General features: G+C 37.6%; 1 protein-coding gene across 35 annotated transcripts in view; it reads right to left on the bottom strand.

Annotated features, from left to right (window-relative positions):
- The window catches only part of NRXN1 (neurexin 1), a 676,494-nt gene that overhangs the window by 387,849 nt on the left and 266,149 nt on the right, over positions 1 to 22,496 (bottom strand). For 24 of the 35 annotated variants that reach the window (XM_030499078.1, XM_030499083.2, XM_030499099.2 and 21 more), the window contains 2 exons: positions 14,604 to 14,807; positions 12,190 to 12,216 (listed from right to left, as the gene is read on the bottom strand). In XM_030499078.1, coding sequence (XP_030354938.1) covers positions 12,190 to 12,216; positions 14,604 to 14,807 — 231 coding nt within the window. The remainder of the gene's footprint in view (positions 1 to 12,189; positions 12,217 to 14,603; positions 14,808 to 22,496) is intronic. The other 11 variants (XM_030499116.1, XM_030499117.1, XM_030499088.2 and 8 more) reach the window with 1 other exon arrangement.

The raw sequence follows: 22,496 nt of genomic DNA, 5'->3' as shown, positions 1-22,496 counted from the left end.
TCTCATGTCTTGGTCTTCATCTTGTGTCTTGTTGCTTCAAGACTGCCTAGACAAGTAACTGCTGAAGAATTCTTTGCACACTTCCCAAAGGGGACTGCATCTCAGAAAGTCAATTTTATCTTCTTGTCCCAACTCAACAGAGTAATATCTCCTTTCGAGTAACTTGTCTGATGGATTGAGGGCTAGAAATCAGCTGTAAGGGAGCATAAGTTAACCTCTTGACATGCATCCAAAAAGAAATGTGCTTGGATGGGAATTTTAACAACTACCTGAACATAATTCGTTAAAGTCATTGCCAAGAAGAGATAATAAGGAAGCAGTTATGTGGTTCCAATAATAAGCTACTGAGTGCTTAAAAGGTTACAATAGATGTTTCATGCACTTCAACAGACAGGAATGCAAAATGTGCTAGATACAGAGTAAGCGTTTTAATACAAGAAACTGCTCATCAGTGACATGGACTGGGTAGATGTTTTTAACACTATTAGCTCTTAAGGAAAAGCACACTAAAAAATGAATTACTGTTCTTATAACATTAATGAAGAACAGTATTTTAGCTAAGTGCTTGCTAGACTTCTTCAAGATTGTACTGCTGAAATAATGACTTGCTGAAGAGAAGTGAAGCAGTGATAAAATAGCCCACATTTCGGAAACAGTCATACAGCTAACACTAATACATACTTACACAGTATTTTCTGCTGATGTCATAAAGGAGGAGCCACCAAAATGCCCCAGATGGCTCAGAAACCAGGTTCTGTGAACTTGTATTGATGCGAATAGGCAGAGAACTGTACTTTCGCATTAGAGGGCTACAAATAGAAAAGGCTTTATGCCCATGTACTGTACACTGATGTCTATAATCAGATCCCACTGATCTTAATGCTTAAGGAGTAAGATAATTGCTTACCAGGAACTTATTCCAGACTTCCAGTACAAAAGTATAAATGTATAAAAATAATTTTAATTTGACTTTTTTCCTCCTTTTGTTTCTTTCTTTCCTTGATTGAAGAAGAGTTAGTCAAGCTTTCCCTATGCAGCTTGATTATCCTAATCATACCACACTAAGAAACAGAATCTATTCTGACTCTCACTGAAATTGGTTGCACTTTTTTTATAATGTAGAAGTGGTCTATTCATAGTATCGGTTAATACAAAAAGGACAGAGAGAAACCTAGCAATTCAACTCAACAGATGTTAGACCTATTGCAGAGCTCGGGGGCTGTGCTACTGAGAACCAGACATCTCATTCAAATTTCAATCCCCGATTCTGTATCTCAGCTCCCCCGTATCTCTTACCTGCATATATCCATTTTATCAAAAAACAACCCAAACCACTCATTATATGGCTTCTTCACATGCATATATTAGGACAGAATGATGGCATTGATCAGAAAAGCAATACCTATCTTCAAAGAAGTGGCATTTTGTTTGGTTTTCCTTGAAAAGTTCTGGAGATGAGCACAGCAGCATTGAGTCAGTAAGACAGCTTATCCAGCAAAAGTCCCACGCATGTTCTTAATATACTTAAATGCTTTCTGAACTAAACTATTAATGATTTTAGTATCTTTTTAGACAGATTTATTTGGAAAAAAAAAACCCCAAACCCTAAGTTTTTATAAACTAAAAAACCTCTTCAAACTGTAATCCTCTAATAGAAAGATTGCAGTATTTCTCCATAGAATTTTCACTTACAAGCACTTCTAAATGTTTTCCATGAAAGTGTTAACAAACAAGCATCACAACAACATTATTTCAAAGAAACAGACAGTCCTAAGAAACAAATAAGGAATAATGTGAAAAGCAAATAAAGGTATTTATACATGACCTCTGACAGTATTTCCATCCTGAGTATAAACTCAGAAACACCCTCAACTAAGCAGTGCTGAGTTACTGTTATTTTTTCTTATAAGTGAATGCTAACAATTATTTTCTTTTTAGATAGCTACAGACCTAAATTTCTTGCCAGAAAACTTTTAAAACTAAGTAAAACAAATATTATTTACAATAATTAGTGTATACAAAATAGCCAAATTACTTAATGGCTCATCCTATTTTGACCAATTTTGTCAGTTAACTAAGAATTCATTTTCCTTTCTGAGAATTGATTGAAATATTGGCTTGTGTCATCGGCTGCCATCTGCGTGGTAATACTCTAATTTTCATGGAATCTGATTGCAAAGTTTAAATGACTGTATACAACCCAGCTGATGATAGATTTAGATATTTAGAAGTTACCCTAGCAATTTCCTGTTTGCTCTGAATATAGGGTATAAGCTAGTGATAAAATGATTAGCAAGAGAAGCTGCAAAAATAAGAGGGGAAATGGTGCATACCATAGAAGTGCTTTCCTGAATGTCACACCGGAGTTCTGCATTGTCTTGCATTCTGCCTTTGACAATGACCAGCCATTGATGTTTAGAGAGGAAAGGAACAATACTAAGGGACTCTACCCTATTTGCTACCAGCTTCTAGGAGCTAGTAGTTTAGACTTCTGAGCTAAGGCTGCATCTAGATCATCAACCTTAGTGCCAATGACAAACTTTTGTTCCATTAAAAAACATCTGTTTAGGAACACGAGGGTGGCCTTGCCAGGTGAGACCAGCAGCCCAGCTAGCCCAGCCTGTGCTTTCAACGGCAGCTAAGCAAAGCAGGGCCACTGTACAGTAATTACTACTCTAACACAGTAACAGTTTCCACTGGCCAACATGTTAGGGACTACTGGAGCTACAGAAACCGCCTTATCACAAGAAGTCCCTGAAGCATTTCAATTTCATATTACTTATTACCTTCATGATGCTTCTCACAGCTGCATAATCATATCTTTCAAAAAATACATTATCTCAGGTTTGGGGTTTTTTTTTTTTTTTTACTAGTTTCTTAGAATCTTATCTTATAATGGTTAGAGTTGGAAGGGACCTTAAAGCTCATCTAGTCCAACTCCCTGCCACAGGCAGGGACACCTTCCACAGGCAGGGACACCTTCCACAGGCAGGGACACCTTCCACTAGACGAGGTTGCTCCAAGCCCCGTCCAACCTGGCCTTGAACACTGTCAGGGATTCGGCAGCCACAACTTCCCCAAGCAACCTGCGCCAGTGCCTCACCACCCTTACGCAGGAAAGCCAGTCCATACTTCCCTCCTCGCCCCTACTTTTTTTTCATTCAAGGATTTCTACACTGTCTCTCCAACAGCTTCACAGGCAAGCTCAGGAAGTGTGGGCTGGATAAGTAGACAATAAAATGGACTGAGAACTGGCTGAATGGCAGGTCTCAGAGGGTTGTCAGCAGCAGCACAGTTTAGATGGAGACCCCCAAGGGTCAATATTGGTATTAATTTATTCATCAAGGACTTGGATGAAGGGATAGAATGCCTCCACAGCAAGTTTGGTGATGATACAAAACTGATGAGAGGAAGTTCCACCTGAAAATGAGGAAGAACTTCTTTACTGTGAAGGTGACCAAGCATTGGAATAGAGAGGTTGTGGAGTCTCCTTCCCTGGAGATGTTCAAGGGCCCTCTGGACACAATCTTGAGTAACATGCTCTAAGTGACCCTGCCTGAGAGGGGAGGTTGGACTACATGACCTCCAGTGGTCCCTTCCAGCCTCAGTCATTCTGTGATTTCATTTGGTATTCCTAAATCATCTTTTTGCATCTGCAAATACTGTCATGTCAGTGTTCCTCCTCTTCTCTCAACCATTTATGAATATGTCAGTAGAGATTCCTGTGGGACCAGCTGGTAGCAGCGCTTCACTGTGAAATGACTGCCACTGCAACCCAGTTCACTAACATGAATGATGATACATTAGCTTTTGTATTTTTTTCTCTAGAAGAAAATAGTATTAAATTGCTTTCCTACTACTGATTAGAACAGCACTCCTCAATATCCCCACAGGACTGGACTGTAACATCCACTTTATGGCATAAAAACAATGGTGAAGATAATTTAAATCACCAGTCCTGAAATGTGATTAAGTCATCTTGCTTCTCACAAGCTAAACGAGAAAAGCATAGAAGTAAAATAAGAGAAATTTAGGACCTGCTATACTTTCTACTGCTTCTTCCCATAAAATAGAAAGGCCTAGTTTACTCCTTCTGAAAAGTCCTTTTAGGAAAGATTTGATAGAAGCAGTATGAACTAGATACAACTTCCTTGCATATAAATCAGAATTTATTAATTCAAGACAATATTAATTCAAGGCAAGCTGTTCTTATAGATCTAGCCATCCTAGAGGCTGCCTTGTCTCGACAAGTAAAATGAGAGGTTCAAGCTTGCAGGTATCTTTGCTTTCTTATCCTCCAAGAATCCTCTTGTCTCATTTAGTATTTTGGAGGATCTTGGGCTCCCCACTCTCCTTCAAGAGTTCAAGCTGAATGTTCAGAAGGAACAACTTCAGTCAACTGCAGACCATGTCCTTGGGCTCTGCTGGCGAAACCTTAGCAGCGTATCAATGCTGAGAGCACCATGGCCCTGACTCATACAGCCCCACTGTATAAGTATACACTATGTATACACTAAATTGAAAACTATCTATATCTGGCCTTGTGACATTTAACTATACACTGAAATATCACAACTGAGAAGTCTACTATTACTTTTCATCAATCGTGCAGATTGATGGAATCATTTATGAAGTTTCTAAAAACATTTATGTGGTAGTGTTAAAAAAGCAAGTTTTCATCTGAACATTAATGATTTTTTTTCACCACTGATTAGGACAACTATCCTTATTGTACGAACTTTCAAATTCACTTAAATAACCAGATGCTTAAGCTTTTAATGTTGCCTTATTTACTGTGTTTGGCTACAGCAGAGTCGACCACTGTGCCTTAAAAAAGCCACAGATATACTACTATTCTATATTTGATTACTGAGGCCCCCATTCAAACAGTTGTATCTTTAAAGTACCATATACTGAATGTGGGACTTAAAAAGATAAAAATAAGATGGATGAAAAGAGTGAAAAGCAAGCAAAGAGGCATACACAGAAACAAGGAAAACAGCTGTTTTCTAGTAAAAGAACTTGAGATGATATTTTATTGACAGTCTGCCAGAAGACTAATGGCAATTTTCCCCTCCGCTAGCTAAGAAAAAGGAAACACAGAAGAGGTTTTGTAGCAGCAAGTAGAATGCAGGTATGGAAAGAAAATCTATTGCTATCTCTCATGTAGGCTAGAAGCAATGATAGAGCAAAGCCTTCAATCTCCAGCAGCCAACCTTGAAAGCTTTGTCAGTAGGGAGAAAGTAAACACGATAGACCATTAAATGGTCAGCCAGCAAATCTAAAGCACTTATTTTCATTTTAATGAAGGTTTAACATAGCAAACAAAAGCTTAACATGCTAAGCAGGTTCAGGCCTGAGCTAGAGAGGAACTTAAGTGGCCTCACCACTGGTATTGACAAATTATACCTGTGCAAGACACTTAGCAAGATTTTTTTATAATTATATATTAGGAAGTAGCTCTTCCCTGTGAGGGTGGTGAGACACTGGCACAGGTTGCCCAGAGAAGCTGTGGTTGCCCCATCCCTGGCAGTGTTCAAGGCCAGGCTGGACGGGGCTTGGAGTAACCTCTAGTGGAAGGTGTCTCTGTCCATGGCAGGGGGTTGGAAATGGATGAGCTTTAAGGTCTCTTCCAACCCAAATCATTCTATGATGATTCTATGACAATTAACTAGTTGATTCAAACTTTCCTATGTCCTTTATTAATTCAAGATTCTAATTTTTTTTTCCATTTAACATCTATAAGTGGATAAGGAAGGGATAAAAATGGCTGCCTTTTAGATGAGTATTTCCCTGCAAGATCTGTGTTTACCAAAACATACATTTTACCTGAGAAATCAGTGTATCACAAGACTGATTGATTGTTGTAATAGCCCACTAAGGGAGAAAGCTCACACTCAAAAGTCTAATATACCTTCACTGTTACCTGCTCAGAATCTTCTCTCAAGCCAAACTACATCCATATGAAATTTCAAAAAAGCCACAACACAAACTGCAAACCTTTTATCTTATGCAGATGGTTAAGAAGCACAGCACTCTGTCAGCTGGCATTCCCTAGTATGTATCCTCTTCTTCATAGTCAATGGCTTTTTCTTAAGCTCAAAACTCATTAAAACTAGGCCTCAGGTATCACCTAGGTTCAACTTACAGCTTGTTTTACAAGCCAAATTCAGGGAAGAAGGAAAAATAGTTTTGCTGTATATAACTGAAGATGCAGATATGTACCCAGAAACCCTTCCAACATTTCCTTTCAGTTGTCTAAAATCTCTCTTCCTTAACTGATACAGGTTTAAGCATTCCACATCTCAAGAAGTGATGTTTCTGCCTTTCCGTAAATAACATCTATTTTTGCAGGATGTTCTTGCTTAGATGAAAGATGTTCTGGTCATATGAATTCACTTTGGGACACCAGAACTCTGCATTGCTGAAATAAGTAATCCACTCTCTCTACCAGAGGTTGTTTTCCTACTGTCTCCACCTGATCCCTGCAAATTAATACGTCAAGCTTACATAACCTGAGCAGTATCACTTCTTGCCTTATATTTAACAGAGAATGAAGAATTAGGAGGATCTCTCCTAATTGGTTCCTGTGGCTGTACGAATAAATTAAGGGTTCTCTCTTAACTACTTTAATCCTTTTGATTATGTTTATACAAGCTATTTTGCTTTCAAACCTAAACTTTTCTCCACAGCTTAGCTATTAGCAACCTCACTTCATGACAGACTGCCTGAAACAAGATATGGGATGGTATTAGTGCAGCTTCAGGACTAAGTACTAAGGACTCCAGTGAGGGACTCTGACTAAAGAAGCAGTTTTATCTTTTTCTACATCTTTCAATTTCACTTGCCTTTGATTAGATTCAAATAATGGTTTCTGTTAACTAGTATGTTGTAATCAGAACTTGATTGAAAAGGGCCACATATGTTTTGAGTTCTGTTGTGCAGCAGCAGACCCTGTTTTTCGGGAAATCACATGAAAAAGGGTCTTTAAGGTAATATTGCTGAATGAGAAGGAATCCAATCACCCCATGTTCTAAATGTGCAAAGTAGATCCAAAGTTTTAAAATAATTATTTATAATAATTTCAAACTTTACTCTCCAGAGAGGAGTTCCTGACTGAACTTGCAGTGCAAGTACCCCACTGATTTGCTGTGTATCCTCTATGGTAAAGCTCTTTGACACATTTTTAGAAGGCCGACAGCCATAGTGAAGAGAAAAAGATCTGAACACCTCACAATTCATAAGGATTATGTAAGAAAACAGGCCAAATACAAAATCTGACATTTGGGGGGGGAGCTACAATCATTTCAATGATTTTCTGCTGCCAACAACAACAAAGGAACAAAGAACATATTCTAAGAATTCTTTTCACTAAAGAGAAGATAATACATGGAAATGGATTAGTGATTTGCTCATCACCCTAAATTTTACAGTATCCATCAGATCACAGCTGAAGACTCTGGACTTTCACCAAAATGCACTTTTTCCAGCAGTAATTTTCAAAAGCATGCACAGTCTTCATTTAAGCTTTTCTGCTGCTTAAAATCTATGTGTAAAGTGAAAATACATTGTAATTGAACACTACTATTGGTTCTTCAATACATATAATTCCCCTGTTATTTACCGATAATCTGACATAGTTCCTTGTCATGCTCTTGATTTGTGGGATACCTTGATAAGAAAAAAAATGCTTCACTAACAGATGTTACATATTCCAAACAGAGTAAGTTAATTTAATCACCTTTAATGTGAGCATCTGCAGAATAATAAAGTTTTTAAAGGATGGATATAGAAAAGAAGGAAAAGAGATTGAGGATTAGAGGGAACAACAGAGAAATGAAACTGAGTGAGAAAATAAAATGAGAGGGGAAAAAAAATAGAGGATCTATAGAATGGATGAAAAGCTAGGCAGAAAGGGTACTTCACTGGAAGGAAAAGCCTCAAAGTAATTTGGAAAGGTGGCCACCCAGCCAGCAAAGCTGGTCAATGCATTCCCCGAGGAACAGCATACACATACGCTGCCCCAGTAGTCTCTGCTCCCTGCTTCCTAACAGTCTGCAATTCTTACTCATTTCTTCTGACAGTCCTATATTTGAGTATAACTGCATTCTGTGGGATTACTCTAGGAATTATTGCCTATGGAAGCTAAACTGTGTACCAGAGAAGTGACCTAAATCAATCCTGTACTACTAGTTGAGCCATCTTTCACAGCAGCATACAAAAAAACTATTATCGTATATCTTACCATATGGGACAAAAGTATCACATTCAGAAATGAGAGCCAGCTATTTACCAGTTAACCTTATTATTTGTATAATGTATCAATTAATAAAAATCCTATGGGCCTACTCTGCTGACTCATATAAAAACATAGACAATTTATTTTCAGAAATTATATCAATGCAAAAAAACCCACGAAAGATGAAATAAAGGGTAAGACTGCACATGCCCATGAAAAAGAAGTATATTGCACATAAAACCCAGCAGCCTTTGGGTTACAGGTACCTGGAATTTTTCAGATGCTAGTGTTTTGGGAGCATTAAAACTGGGAAAAAAGGGAACTTAAGTCAAGATAGGACCCTTAACATTGCAGCAGTGAGAAATACAGAAATAGAGCACACCTATATTTGTTCATAACTCATTCAAAATCTGTTACTGATCTGCCATGCAAATTTTATGGGATGAAGTTCTGTCTCAAAGAAATACTAGTGAAAAATTACATTCAGTTCAATAGGAACGACTGATGTTTATGCCCATGGCAGGGGGCTGGAACTAGATGATCTTTAAGGTCCCTTGCAACCCAAACCATTCCAGGATGTTTATAATTTATACTTTACAGTCTACAATTAACTTTAACAATTATTTTCCTCTCTGAAGGGGGGAAATGTATTTATTTTATTTTTTCAGCATTTCTCCTCAGGCAATTTTTAAGAATTAGCTTGTCAATTTTGTATATAATGTCTAAGAGCTGTATAGCAATTAACTTAAAGTTCTTTCTACAGGAATAGTGCCAAGAAATGCTGCATATTCACATTATTTGAACCAACATTGTTCACTTCAGTCTTATTTTTAAATTAATTCCTCAGTCTATTAAAACTAATACTGAAACCATAGTAGCTGTTTCTGTTCATAACATCAGATTTCCCCTTTCGCCTGATGTCAGCTTCAATGTACCTGCAGTTTAGAAGGACCATTTATTTTACTGCCTAACAGATGATTTTGTTTTGTAAACTTGCAGGTCTGAAGAACACAATGAAGCAATTTAAGGATGTACAAAAGCAATATTTCAGCAATGGTATTTTCCAATTGACATAAGACAGAATTTCTAGTGGTGTAAGGTTTTATAAAGATACCAGTCTTCTAACCTAGCACTAAACAGTTTGACACAGTTCCGTAAAAATGGCACGAAGTGAGCAGTCTCTGTAACAGTGTTAATGAGAGAAGCTCATCATCAGATTGAAATCTTGAAAATGTATTTCAAACAAGGAAAATCCCAAAATGCCACCTCTTCTGCAACACAGGACATTGTTATGCTTTCACCTTTAGCTGAAGTGTCACTTGCTACCAAGATCTCAGCTCTGACCAGCCAACAGTTAGTCAGGTGACTTGTAGTGAGCAGAAGACAGGTTTCAGGCTGCACTCAAGGAAAAACACGAGGAGGAGGTGCAACATTTTATTCACTAGGTTTGTAATTCACTGCAGGAAATAAGGTGTTTAGATTCATATTTACCTTTTCTTCTCTAAGCACCGTGTTTGGTTTATGTTTTGTTTTACATTTTTCTTAAAGCTGTCTCTCCAAATCCAAACCAGATCAGCCTCATCCTGACCTTAACTCTGTTACTAATCTAGCTATAATACATATATTATTTCAGTCCCAACAGTGAAATTATATTGAGTAATTTCTAAGCAACAGAAACAGCAAAATCTGAAGAAAGTTTCTCAAACACGAAACCCAGATTTACTCCTATCAACATAAACCCAGGATTGATGTACAACCAAGCTCTCAATACACCCCATAAGACAGTCACTGAACTATTTTAGTGTTTAGCGAATTAAGACTCAAGTTTTGGATGCTGTTGCTTTCAAATGAATTGTCTGTGATCCACTAAAATCCATTATGCTGTCTAATAAGCAAGCAGTTTCTAAGGACTGTTTAAAGCAATAATTTCTTTATGATCTAAAAACTAACACACAGAAATTGCTCATGAGATGTCACCCGGTTGTAGAAAAACTGTAGTGAGTACTGATAAGAAAGCATTGTAGTACTTACCACACTGAAAGCTCAAACCCCTGTTCAGTACACAAGCACCAAAGGGAGATGGAACTAATCATGAAAGTTCATTTCTAATAACAAAAAGACTATAAAACTGTAAAGAAAAATAACCCATGAGTATTTCATACAAGGATATTTTGTACAGAGATTATGCTGCTTCAGTATGAGACCAAGAAGAACTAGTAACTACTACTTCAATTGCGTCCATATATTTCTCCTGTTTACAATCCTCAAATTGGAGGCTTATTACTTACTCTGTATTTGCAGGTTCTCTTTGGATCCAAAACTTGCTTAAAGATGGAACCTAGAAATCATTTTAGTTTTATGACACCTCATTTTGTCCAAAGAGATTAAAAACCAAAAGACCTATTGTGATGTATCACCTCCCCACCCCCCCACCCCCCCGTCAGCAATTCCCTTTCCAGTGGGATTTTCTAATTTTATTACAGAAATGAAGATAAAAGCAATACTGCTTTTCCTAGGGAAAAAAGAATTTACCAGCAGCAGGAAAAACCATTACATTTCTGTTCCAAAAGCTGCCTTGTTTATACTTGTAAATCTTCTAACTGGGATTTCATCAGGAGGAAAAAAACAAAGTGTCCTGTGACAGACCAAAATAATGTTGCTGAGATTTTTCATGTTCTTATACATTTTGGCAATATTTTTGGCAAATGGAATATTTAGTTCTGTACCTGAACAATTTTATTTCTTTTTTTTTTTTAATACAAGGAAGCTATCTTTATGCCTTGGTATCTACAAGCATTTCCTTTACTGTATTGAACAGCGTCTGGATTTAAGTCTGGTTTAGATTAAAAACCTGCCCCAAGAAAACTTTGCATTTTAATACAAACGCTGTATTTTTTGTATATTTTGTCTTGCCAAAGTTATTCATTGAAAAATCTATTAGCAGACGACACATTATGAATAACTGCAGTTCTCTCTTTGTGTACTACAAAACTATTATGGGATGTTATGTTAATGTCTTTTGGGAAAACTGCCTGTGCAGTTTGTTGTTTAGCTTTGCTTCTACTTGCATCAAGTCAGTTCTCTAGCCTGCAAAACCTGTTAGGAAGGGAAAGAAAAACCAACCCAAAACTCAAATCTACCATACTTACTATCAATAATTTTGTTGACACCATTCAGGAATTCCATAGACTCAAAATAAAATCACAGTCCTTTTTCTCCTTTCAGAATATAGCCTCTTAATCCAAATAATATCAGAGAAGTTAAAATTTAGTCCATTCATCTGGCAAATGTTTCCCTCTGTTTCATAAACATGCATATCACAGAGAAAAAATGTTCAATTTAAGGTTTCTTACATAATTAAAGTGTAAAAAATCATCATAGAAATATGGTTATTCATAATAATGTCCTTACTGTCATGTATTACATTTCCATAAAACAAAGATTTAGCAAAACCAATTGTGTTATAAGCAGCCAGTAAACACAGTTAATTGTCTAGAAAGATTATAAAATAGAAATTCTTGTAATATGGGCAATTATGTTCCAACAGTCTCACCACAAGTTGGAGGTAAAATGTCAAGAAAACTAGAACAAAGATGCAGGGGAAAATATGTGACAGCTTATCAGAAATACTGGGTCAGAAATTCCATGGCTCCTATAAATAAAATAGCCTGTCCAGAATAATGCAGTACTACAGGTACCATTTCCTCTATGTACATTTACAACCTGTAGAATACTTCCTTTTTTAATATTCTAGTTAAAAGTTATGTCCTATACGAAGGACAAAAAATACCCACTGAAGTATATGATGACTTTTTACACAAGGATAATTAATCATCACATTTCATTAATAAATTATCAAGTGCTTGCAAGCTGCCCACATTCTTTTTCAGCTAATTTGCATATTTCATAATGGTGGAATAACATTTTAAAAAGTTTGAATAGGCACTTACTGGAATTACAGTTAATCCTGATACAGTCTAGATGGGGAAGAATAGATGAAAAATGAAAATTTATCCTTCAAGGTAATAGCTGCAGACATCCAATAAAATCACAGTCCACCCTTCCGGGGACAGACACATGCAAACATGGCCACTCCATATCATCAGTCTTTACATACTGTTAGAACCCAGATATACTGCGATAAATCTTGATAAATATAAACGACAAATAGGGTAAAAATGGCCAATTTCAAACAAAGCTACATGGTGACAAATCTAAGTGCAAAAATCAGGATGAAATGTCAAAGATGCTTAATTGAGGCAGGCTGCAGCTTTCTCCCCATCTGTGAAAGAACAGGTAATTTCTCTCAGTGTAATTAGAAAGTGCTCCGTCACAATGGGTCCTAGAGCAAGCCAGGCCACAACCGGACATCTTGGACAACTTGTGTATAGTATACCTCAAAGGCTGATCTTCCAAACCTATGTAGTAAAATACAAAGCTCATCACCCAGGCCTATAAATAAGGTTTTGAGGGGTTACATTTTCTTATTGTATAGACTTAAGGAATGAACAGTGACTACATTTAAAACTAGGTTAATATACAGGAAATAATGACATATTTCTAGACACTGCTTAACTAGAGAATCCTGAGTACTTTCAGGTTATTCCCCTGCCTGGAAAAAAAGAAAGAAAAGGAAAGAAAAAACAAAGGGGGGGTGTTGGAGGAAGAATCAATATTGTTTGGGCATGGATTTACTTACTTTCTTGAACTACAGAAGTAGGCAAAAGCTGACAGAGGGTGGTGTTTACTATATAAAAACAATGACCTGACCTATAGCAGCATCCTCTGCTGGGCTACCTGCACTTATTACAGTAAACATTACTCTACACCATACTGCTTGGTTTGTAGAGCTACTCCTGGCTTACACCTTTGAGGAACATATATACCATCAAACCTAGATTTTGTTTCCATATAGCTGAGTTTGTCATGTGTCGTCAACCGCATCAGAAAAGTGGTGGCAAACAGCCAGGGACCAGGACCTGCACATCCCCTTTTACAGAAAGCGCTCCTGCGGGACGGGGGTTCGGAGCCATCGCCCGTGGGAGCCTGGCTTGGGCTTGGCACTCCGGAGGCTGGAAGAGAGGAGTCAACACGGACACCCTGCGCTGCTTCTCCCTTCCCAGATCTAAACACCAGGATAGTAGTTCAGTGAGAAAAACTTTTAAGAAGTGGAGAATTAGGTGATTATTTCCTCTCCTCCCTTTCTGGAAATCACATTACCTGCAATTAGGACAAATTACCTAATTCTCTTTAAAACCAACATTCCACTGAATGGGAATGACTGCATGGAGTGTGCATTTTCCTGAGTGTACTTCTGTTCTCTTTTAGGTCCTGACTTGGACTTTAAGCATGGAAGAAGTGCTTTTATTTACTTATAATTTTCTTTTTTAACTAAAGAAAACCCATAACCTAACATTTTGTCCATCATATTTCAAACTAGGAAACCAATTTTTGGTTTGATGTTTTTTGGGGTGGTTTTTTCTGTAAAAGGGCTTGTGTCTCCTGTGTTCACACAGCTGTTTGCTGAGGGCCGCAGTCTTTGGGCATTGAAGGGTTGTGTTATCGTTCGATACTACAAAAACACCACTACAGAATTGTTTAAAAAAGAGGAGATGGATTTACTGTAGATTTGACACCTAAAAAGAGGAGACCAAGAAATCCATCAGTGAGAGTATCTAATTACAACATTTTCAGTGTTAAAACTAGAAATTCTTCCCTGTGAGGGTGCTGAGGTGCTGGCACAGGTTGCCCAGAGAAGCTGTGGCTGCCCCATCCCTGGCAGTGTTCAAGGCCAGGTTGGACACAGGGGCTTGGTGCAACCTGCTCTAGTGGAAGGTGTCCCTGCCTGTGGCAGGGGGTTGGAACTAGGTGAGCTTTAAGATCCCTTCCAACCCAAACCACTCTGTGATTCTTTGATACATTTGCATGTTGTACATTAAGTGGTGGAAGTTAAACTGAACCGACCTACGCATCTTGTTCTACTTGCACATTTAAAATGTGGAAGTGCTACTATGAAGAAGTTGTGGAGGGAGACCAACCTTCCACAATCAAGTATAATGATTTAGCTCCAAAATACCACTGATGAACCAGTCTCCTCTTTTTAGAATACACAATAGTACAAAAATATTGTGATGATTATGTTAAACTATATAAAGAACACAAAAAACACAAAAGAAAACAAAAGAAAGTATAATAATGGGCATGTATTTGTGTGTGTATGTACATACACAAATGTTGCATCGACATGTGCTTATATATCATTTCAGTTTACTTTGAATGTTAAAACAGGCTGTTTCAGAAATGTTTGCAAGCAAAAAGAAAAATGTAAAGAAAATGTTAATTTCTTGGAGGAAGAATTTGTTACCTAGGTTGACCGTTAGCTTAACTCGTCCTGCATCCAACTCTAAGCGAAGGGTATCAGCAGATTCCCTAGATGTAGTTGCCATTAAAATGCCGTAAGCTCTCTGGGACCTGAACCGCAAAGAAACATCTTCGGCCTCTGTATGCATCACAACAGGGAGCTGTATTTTCATAAACATACTTCCATCGTAGCTCAAAATTGTTGCCTCTGCAAACATAAGAGAAAACCAGTTATTAAATAATTATATTTACAGAAACTGCTCAAAGAGAACATGAAAAATGTATCTTCACTTGGTGTGACACAGAAAAATTACATGTTACATATCACTGTTACTGGGAAATATAAGCAAAGTTGTTTTGGGTTTTATTTCATGGGATTTTGGGTTTGGTTTTGGTTTTTTGGGGGGGTTGGTTTTGTTTTACTTGGTTTTGGTGCTTTTTAAGTGCATTATTCTGGTGCTTTTTAAAGAATCTAAATTGCTCTTTGATGCACCACCCAGTCATGTAGGCATCTTCAAGCAGATGGGTAAAAACACATGGGGAAAAAAATTGCTTGCAAGGCTAGGCCTGTACTACTCAAAATAGGTCAAAGCCAGTGAAAGATATTCAGGCAAATTTTATAGCCTATTAAAAGGTCCTATCTGACCATCATCCACCAAGATAATTACCTTAGGGTACTTTGCAGGATTGGAACTAGTTAATCTTAAAGGTCCCTTCCAACCCAAACCATTCTGTGATTCTATGATTCTATCAATATTGCTTCTACCAGCTACACTGATCATCCAGTTAGCAAAAAGCCACGTGAAATGGGTAACTACCCCAGGATGGTGTAGATAGAGCAAGACTGCTTCATGACCACCACGACTGCAGTACAGTAGAATCAAAAATGCTTGTACGAACATGACAGCCTCAACATTAGGATCAGGTCTGGACTTGGCACACTGAGGGTAAGATCTTCAAACTCCTGAGACAAGCAAATAACTGTCAGTTTCAGACACCACAGGAAACCCCCCCAAGCGAGCGGTTCTGGCACAGAGTGGTCATAGCCTGTTAGACCCCAGAGCAACCAGCCACAAGTCTTCTATTCCCAGCCTCCAGGCTGGTAACAAGAAAGGAAGCAGAAAGACTGGATTTCTGTTCCTAGAAAGCAAAGGACACATCTATTTCCTAAGTGTACCAACTAGTATGTTTTTGCAGGAGGATGAAGCATCGCGGCCAGTTAACCACCACAGCCTTTGGAAATGGGTCTTAGGCTCATTGACAGTGGCACATCATGGTGAAAGAAGCAGTGACAAGCAGTATCCTCTACCCCAAGCTAAGAGTCACTAGGCTCCCCAGTAACATATAAAACTAACCATACTACATAACTAAAACCACCACATGAAAGGCAAACCACAGTATCTGAATGTGCCTGTTTTATGAACATCTGATTGTTCATCTACCACTAATTCACTTCTTCCATGTGTCTCCTACATGCTTAAACCCACCCAAAACCTCTCAGTCTTAGAAAGCACTGAAGTGTTAAGACGAGAAGGTCTAAACAGGATACTATAGAATCTTCCTTAGAAAAAGAGGCAATCCTGAGGGCACCTCAACTCACTGGAAGTAATACCAGTTACTTGCCCAGTAACCGGCCAAATGAGCAACAAGCAGGAAGACAGCAGAGAACACCTATGGACAGCTTCTGTATACTTCAATTTGCTGCAGTATCATAGAGACAGTTATCTAACAGCAAAGGTGTGTTGTGGTCCCACATGCAAAAATATTATCAAGGCCCGATACCCTCACACTATCATTAATCAGTATCACCACTAAAACAGCATCATTTTTTTTTTAAACATCAATACTTATGACAGCTTGTCAAAACTTTTTCCATTCCCCATCCTGTATACTGTTAAAGATAGATCAGCTCTTCAAGGCTTCCAGCCTACATGGTCCACGGAAGGACAAGATGTTCCACTGTAACTCTCTGAGCATATTGGAGCCAAAAATGATAGATGGTACATTCATTAATAATTCCAGCCTTCCTCAATGCAAATTTGAAGAAAACAGTTTGATGTTGGAAAACAGAGATTACTAACACTGGTGTGAAAATAATTAGATGTAACAGGTTCGAAGAACATGTTCATAGGTTTGATGACTTCTAACCATGCAGGTAATAATGTTTTCTGCATGTTCTAAACTGAAAGTTTTTCTGTGAAGGACACTGAATACTTAATTCTCACCAGCCTCATAAGAGATTTTAAGTCAATGGGATTTTATTGTCTGGTTGAGAGTTTTTTTGGTTTGGTCGGTTTTTAGTTTGCTTTTGGGGTTTCAGTCGGTTTTGTGGTTTGTTTGTTTGTTTTGGGGTGGTTTTTTTTTGGTGGTGGGTTTTGGGTTGGTTTTTTTTTTTTGGTGGTTGTTTTAGGGTTTGCTTTTTTTTTTTTTTTTTTGACGGGGGGAGAGCCAGGGCTTATTATTCATTCCTATATCTAGCTCAGTCTGTGTATTAAAAGCTCCCAAGACCTTTATGAAGGTAAACATGATTAAGGCAATTAAAGAAGTCCAGCATGGAAATTTAAGTTACATGCTAATGTGAGAGAAAACAAAAGGTATTTTAAAAGCCTATCAAAAAAGACACATTAATACTATTCAAGGGGTTTATAAACTGAGCAAATTCAGATGCTGTAGGATGAACAATATTCAATAACTCTATACAGATCTGTTGCTAAAAGATAAAATTACAATAATGTAAAACAAAGTTGTCAGAGTCAGCACTGGTACTGCTTGCTGACTTTCCTACGATTATTCAGTCTTTTAGGAAGTTGCAGAAAAAGGAGAGAAAGCACTGTCTCAATAAGAGATGACCTGTGAGTATTTAACATCACAGTGAACAGACCTGATGTGATTAGATACTCAATCCTCCTAAGCCACCCTGTGCCAGCCATTTTGGAAACAGATGTTCCAAGAACAGAACAAGGAGACTGAACAGAAGATCAAATGACTTAAAAGCTCCAGGGCAATGAGAAAACCCCCCTCATGCCAACTAGCTCCTATCAGTATGGGAAGCACCAAGTCACAGGCTTTCTAAATACAAAGGTATCACAGAGAAAAAAAAACCAACAAAAACAAAACCCTGTAAAACTGGCAGGAAGCGGGGATGATTTGATCAAAGACAACTTAGCACTGCTCTGAGAGCCATAACCGAAGATTGGAGACACTACATATTCCTAAAATAAAATACACAACTGTGCTCAGTTTACTCATTTGAAATGAGTCTGCTGATACAAGTGTTGTTAGGAAAACTTTTTGTTGTTGAACCATGAATAAGTGATTGCTGCATTAAGAAGGCTGAATGATATTTTGTCGATACTGTGTTCCTCTCTCAGGATGGCAAGCTGGATTTCGCCGTGTGAATCATCTATTCAACTCAGCACCTCTTCCACTTGGCTCAGCATTGCTCTCAGCTCTGCAATTTCCATGTTCTGCTGGTCAGAAGCTATCTAGCAGTACATGTACAAGACCTTTGTCAGCACAAGGAGTTCCCTCTTATGTGGTGTCTGTCTTGTAATTCTTTGTGGCAATGCCTTCTTAGACTATCATTATGTTTGGTGAAACACAATAATGGAGGAAAAACAGCAGGGGGAAAAAAACAGTTTAAGATGAAATAAAAAGAGCTTGTTTTGACTTTCTTAGAACTAGAGATTGTTTCAGTTGTTTGATGGAACTTTTTGCAGCAGTTTAAACTTCCTAAAAGTTCCATGAACTTTTGCCTGCAGTTACTTCAGTTGTGCAGAATGGACTGTTACTTTGCAAGGCCTGGTCAGTAAGATGGTGATTCGAATGAAGAGAGGCAATGGGGGTTACACCAATGCAAACTTTGAAGGAACATCTTGGCTAAAAGCATGTATTAATTTTTGCCTCTAACTTTCACTTTTTTTTTTTGCTTTGGACCAAGTAACTCCAAAGTGATGCATGTCTCATCTTTCTTTGAGATCTACACTGCTAACTGTTCTCACATAAGTGTTGGCAGAATGTCTTTTTTCTCTTGCTCAGCTTCCTCTTAATTATTAGATTACATGCTAATAGACTATAAGTTTAGCTCAGAATGTGCTATTCATTAAAAGAATCAGTTTCCACAGCAGGGAATGATAATTTTACTACCACTTCAGTGTTAGAAGCATATCATTGAAAAGAAAAATAGCAGAAAACCCTTATAAAACTTCACTGACAATTTTTTGTGGCAGCAAATCAGTGCATGCAGTTATTAACAAGAAATAAACAGTAAGATGTAATTCAGAGATCGATAAAAAAATTTTATAGATTTTTTGATATTTTTATAAACCTGATAATTGAAACCCATTGCTGCTTCTGTGCTAAAACCCAACCAACCAAAAACCCAACAAATCAAAAACTGAAAAGCCACTGAAGGGTTTGGTTCCCCTCTCCATTTTTTCCTGATTAAAATCTCCAGGGCTGGATACGCTTCCTTCATCAGCTCTCTGCTTATCATCAAGGATGCACAACTAATGCTGAGACAAGAGGATTCAGGACCTTAATTTTCACTTGGGCTGGGATTGCATAGATTGCTGAAGGGACTGAGGCACCTAATCTTTCAGACACTTTCCTACATCTGTTTCTACCCTCAGAAATGCTCAGATGCGTATTAATGGGAAGAAACAATTTTCTGAATAGATGCTTTTCTTCAATTCATGGCTTATTTAAAATGAAAGGAGTATGGACTAGGCATTTCAATTTTAGTGATGTTCCTCATCAGTTTTGCAGTCAAGTTTGTATTGTTTTTAACAACATGCTGCTTGGTAGGTATGGATGCTTACTGCATGCATTTTAATAAATAAAACAAGCTCATTTCCTCTGGACCCCTTGTGGTGCCTCTGAAGCCCCAAAGACAGAATTACTATTTTTTTCCTGTTTTTTCAGTTTCAAAGTGTCTGCAATAATACAAGGACTGTGTTGCAGCCCACAGAGCCATCTTTAAAGCATGAAATCACCCTCTGTGCCTGCTTGTCTCCTACACAAACTTTGCCCAGGTGACAGAGGATACAGTCCAGAGCCATGTCAGAAGTATGGGAACAATCTGGATCATGAGTAATCAAGTGTTTGGGTTTGCACTGTGACCCTTTTTATTTACCAGCAGCTACATCAGTCCATCCAGGCCCAAAGCTACAGCCTTGGTGAATCACGAGGAACCTTTCCATCAATCTGATAGAAGGAATAAATTCTTTATATGCAATTAATTACTAGATAATAAGTGAACGAAGTCAAAATGATTCCTTCCAATTTCTACACTGGTATTACTTCAGGAATGAGGTCCTAAGCCACACTCTGTAAAGCTGCTAAAAACACAAGACCAATTAGATAATTTAAGTCAGAAGTGGAATTGCTATAATATTCTGAACACGTGATTCTTCCTACCATTTAGCATCATATTACCTGTTGGGTTTTTTTTATTATTATTAAAGCATCCAGACATAATGCAAGGAAAGCTCTATTCCTTTATTTAATGTGCATGTGTATATGCAGGTCTGTGTGCATGCACAACATGGACATACATACACAAATTATGAATATATTTTCCCCTCCAAAATGTCACTTTGATAGATCTTTGCCTGCCTACTTTTTCTTTTCACTGTTTGATGAATTTACTCCTGTGCATTGTTCATAGCCATCCAAATATATATGCCTGCAAAAGGCTGTGCAGAGGCAGTCACATACTGTGATCCACAACCAAAGTAAGATAGAAGGGCAAATTATATTGCTGTGACAGCTGTCCGTCCATCTGCTGTAGTTTCCGTAACGCACTAAAGCCAATCTACAGATTATACTGATGTTTAATCTTACTGAAAATCAAGAATAAAATCAAGAATAACTTGCAACAGGATAAAAAGCACATGGATATAAATAAAACCATTAAGTATACTGAAATTAAGATAGAACTGAGTTGTCTTTCATGTGTTTTGTGCACTGATAAGCTGACTAAAATTATTTCAGATCCTGTACTGTACATTGTACATCACATATGGACATTAGTACTCCTATTTTAGGGGAAATAGCATGAAAAGTAAAGGATGGTACTAAAAAGTAGCTACATGCTTTGGTTTACTGAAGATACCTTAATCACTTAACATTAAGTTAAATAGTCCAGTTTAATCTCCAATATTATATTCTCTTATTTATTGCTTTCTCTTCATTGTGAAACTGTATTGTTTGTTGAAATGAACAAGTTCCTATTTTACGTAAATTAGTTTGAACAACTAGAAGCATGTTGCTTATAGCATCAAATATGAAAGTGTATCAGTCACTGCATATGTGTAGTAATTATAACAACTTCGTGTGCTAGGATGCCAACAGAATCATCACTTTCAGAATCCCAAAAGCTATAGTCTTATTAATGCATGACCATTTGGGAGATGAATATTCCTAAAAGGAGATCTCCTTTCAGTGTAGTTTCCTCTGGAGAGAGAAACCCAAGAGCAGGAAATGATCCCATACTGTCTGAACTGCCGCACATAGTTCTGTTGGACAAGAACCAAATACCATTGTAGAGAAATCAACACCACCAGCGTAGCACCACTATTCCCACTGCGGGAATGCACTGGGAAAATCAAGCTCTGTAGAGGAAGACGGTTGAAAATTAAGTATGGAAAATAAAAAAGACAAAGGTTTCTATATAAAATACTACCACCTGTCAAGTATATTTATGAAACAGGCTATGATGAAGCTTGCTTTGAAGTTCTTCGCAGATCTTCGTGTGGTTTTGTCTTTAACACGTTTCGTAGCTCCCAAATGGAAAGAATGCAAACCCTATTTTTACTTCTGCCATCTGTAATAGCAGACATTTGCCACAGGGTGGTACACCAGACATGTTTAACTGAAGGCCTTTGTAATGCATCAGACAGCTCGGTTATGCCCTCTGCCAGCTTCACTCCACCACTAACAGGACAATCTGGAGACCTCAGAATAACTGCCCATGAGCCAAAGGCATGTCTATGTTAAAAAAATGAGAAATCAGAAAGAACAGAAGAAACAGAAAATCCACCTGCAAATGCCAATAACCTGATGGTTTTAATTCTACATAAATGCATGTCTATTTATGTACAACTTAAAAAATTAAAACCTGATGTATGTTTAAGAACACATTTTTGTTTCATCTTACTAACCAGAACAATGAATCAAACTAGATGGAAAGAACTTACATTCCCAGCCAATAAACTTCAGGTTTAGATTTCAGGTTGAAGAAACACTATACTGTGTCAGCTGTGAGATGGAAAAAATATGACTCCGGGCACTGAAACATCTTCTATTCCAACGAGAATAAAACCAAACACCTAAGATGCTAACTAATCTATTTTATTGTTTTCCTACTTACATTAAAGTCTTTTATGAGCGTACTCTGTAATTTTAAGCAAATTGCAGTTTTCTTCCTATAAACTAACATCAACGTCTATCTTTCTGGCCCAAATCCACCTTTTCAATTAAATAAACGGGGTTTATCAACTTTACACTTACCTTTTCTAGGCAAGAGGGATACACAGTAATATAAGATAAGTAGAACCTGTTTCCTTGAGTACTAGGATCTTCCAAAAAAAACCAAAAAAACCAAAAAAAACCAAAAAAAAAAAAAAAACCCAAAAAAAAACAAAAAAACAAAAAAACAACTTAAGAAATATAGATTCCTACACTGATTCTTTTGCTTTGATTCATGGTTGAAGTTCTGTTCTGGCCATGGATTTAAGTGATACTGGGGATACTTCTTCGCACATCTTAGAAACGCCACTAAGATCTTTTCTCTAGAGTTACTTCTTTCAGCCCAGAGCAGGGCTCCGTCTTGCTTCAAGTGAAATCAAAGACCCTTTTCCTACCTCAGGAAAGTTAACAATATTTTACCATTTTT

Source organism: Strigops habroptila, chromosome 10, assembly GCF_004027225.2.
Source record: "Strigops habroptila isolate Jane chromosome 10, bStrHab1.2.pri, whole genome shotgun sequence".
In the NCBI taxonomy this organism is placed as follows: domain Eukaryota; kingdom Metazoa; phylum Chordata; class Aves; order Psittaciformes; family Psittacidae; genus Strigops; species Strigops habroptila.
This window is presented reverse-complemented; position numbering and strand designations above follow the sequence as displayed.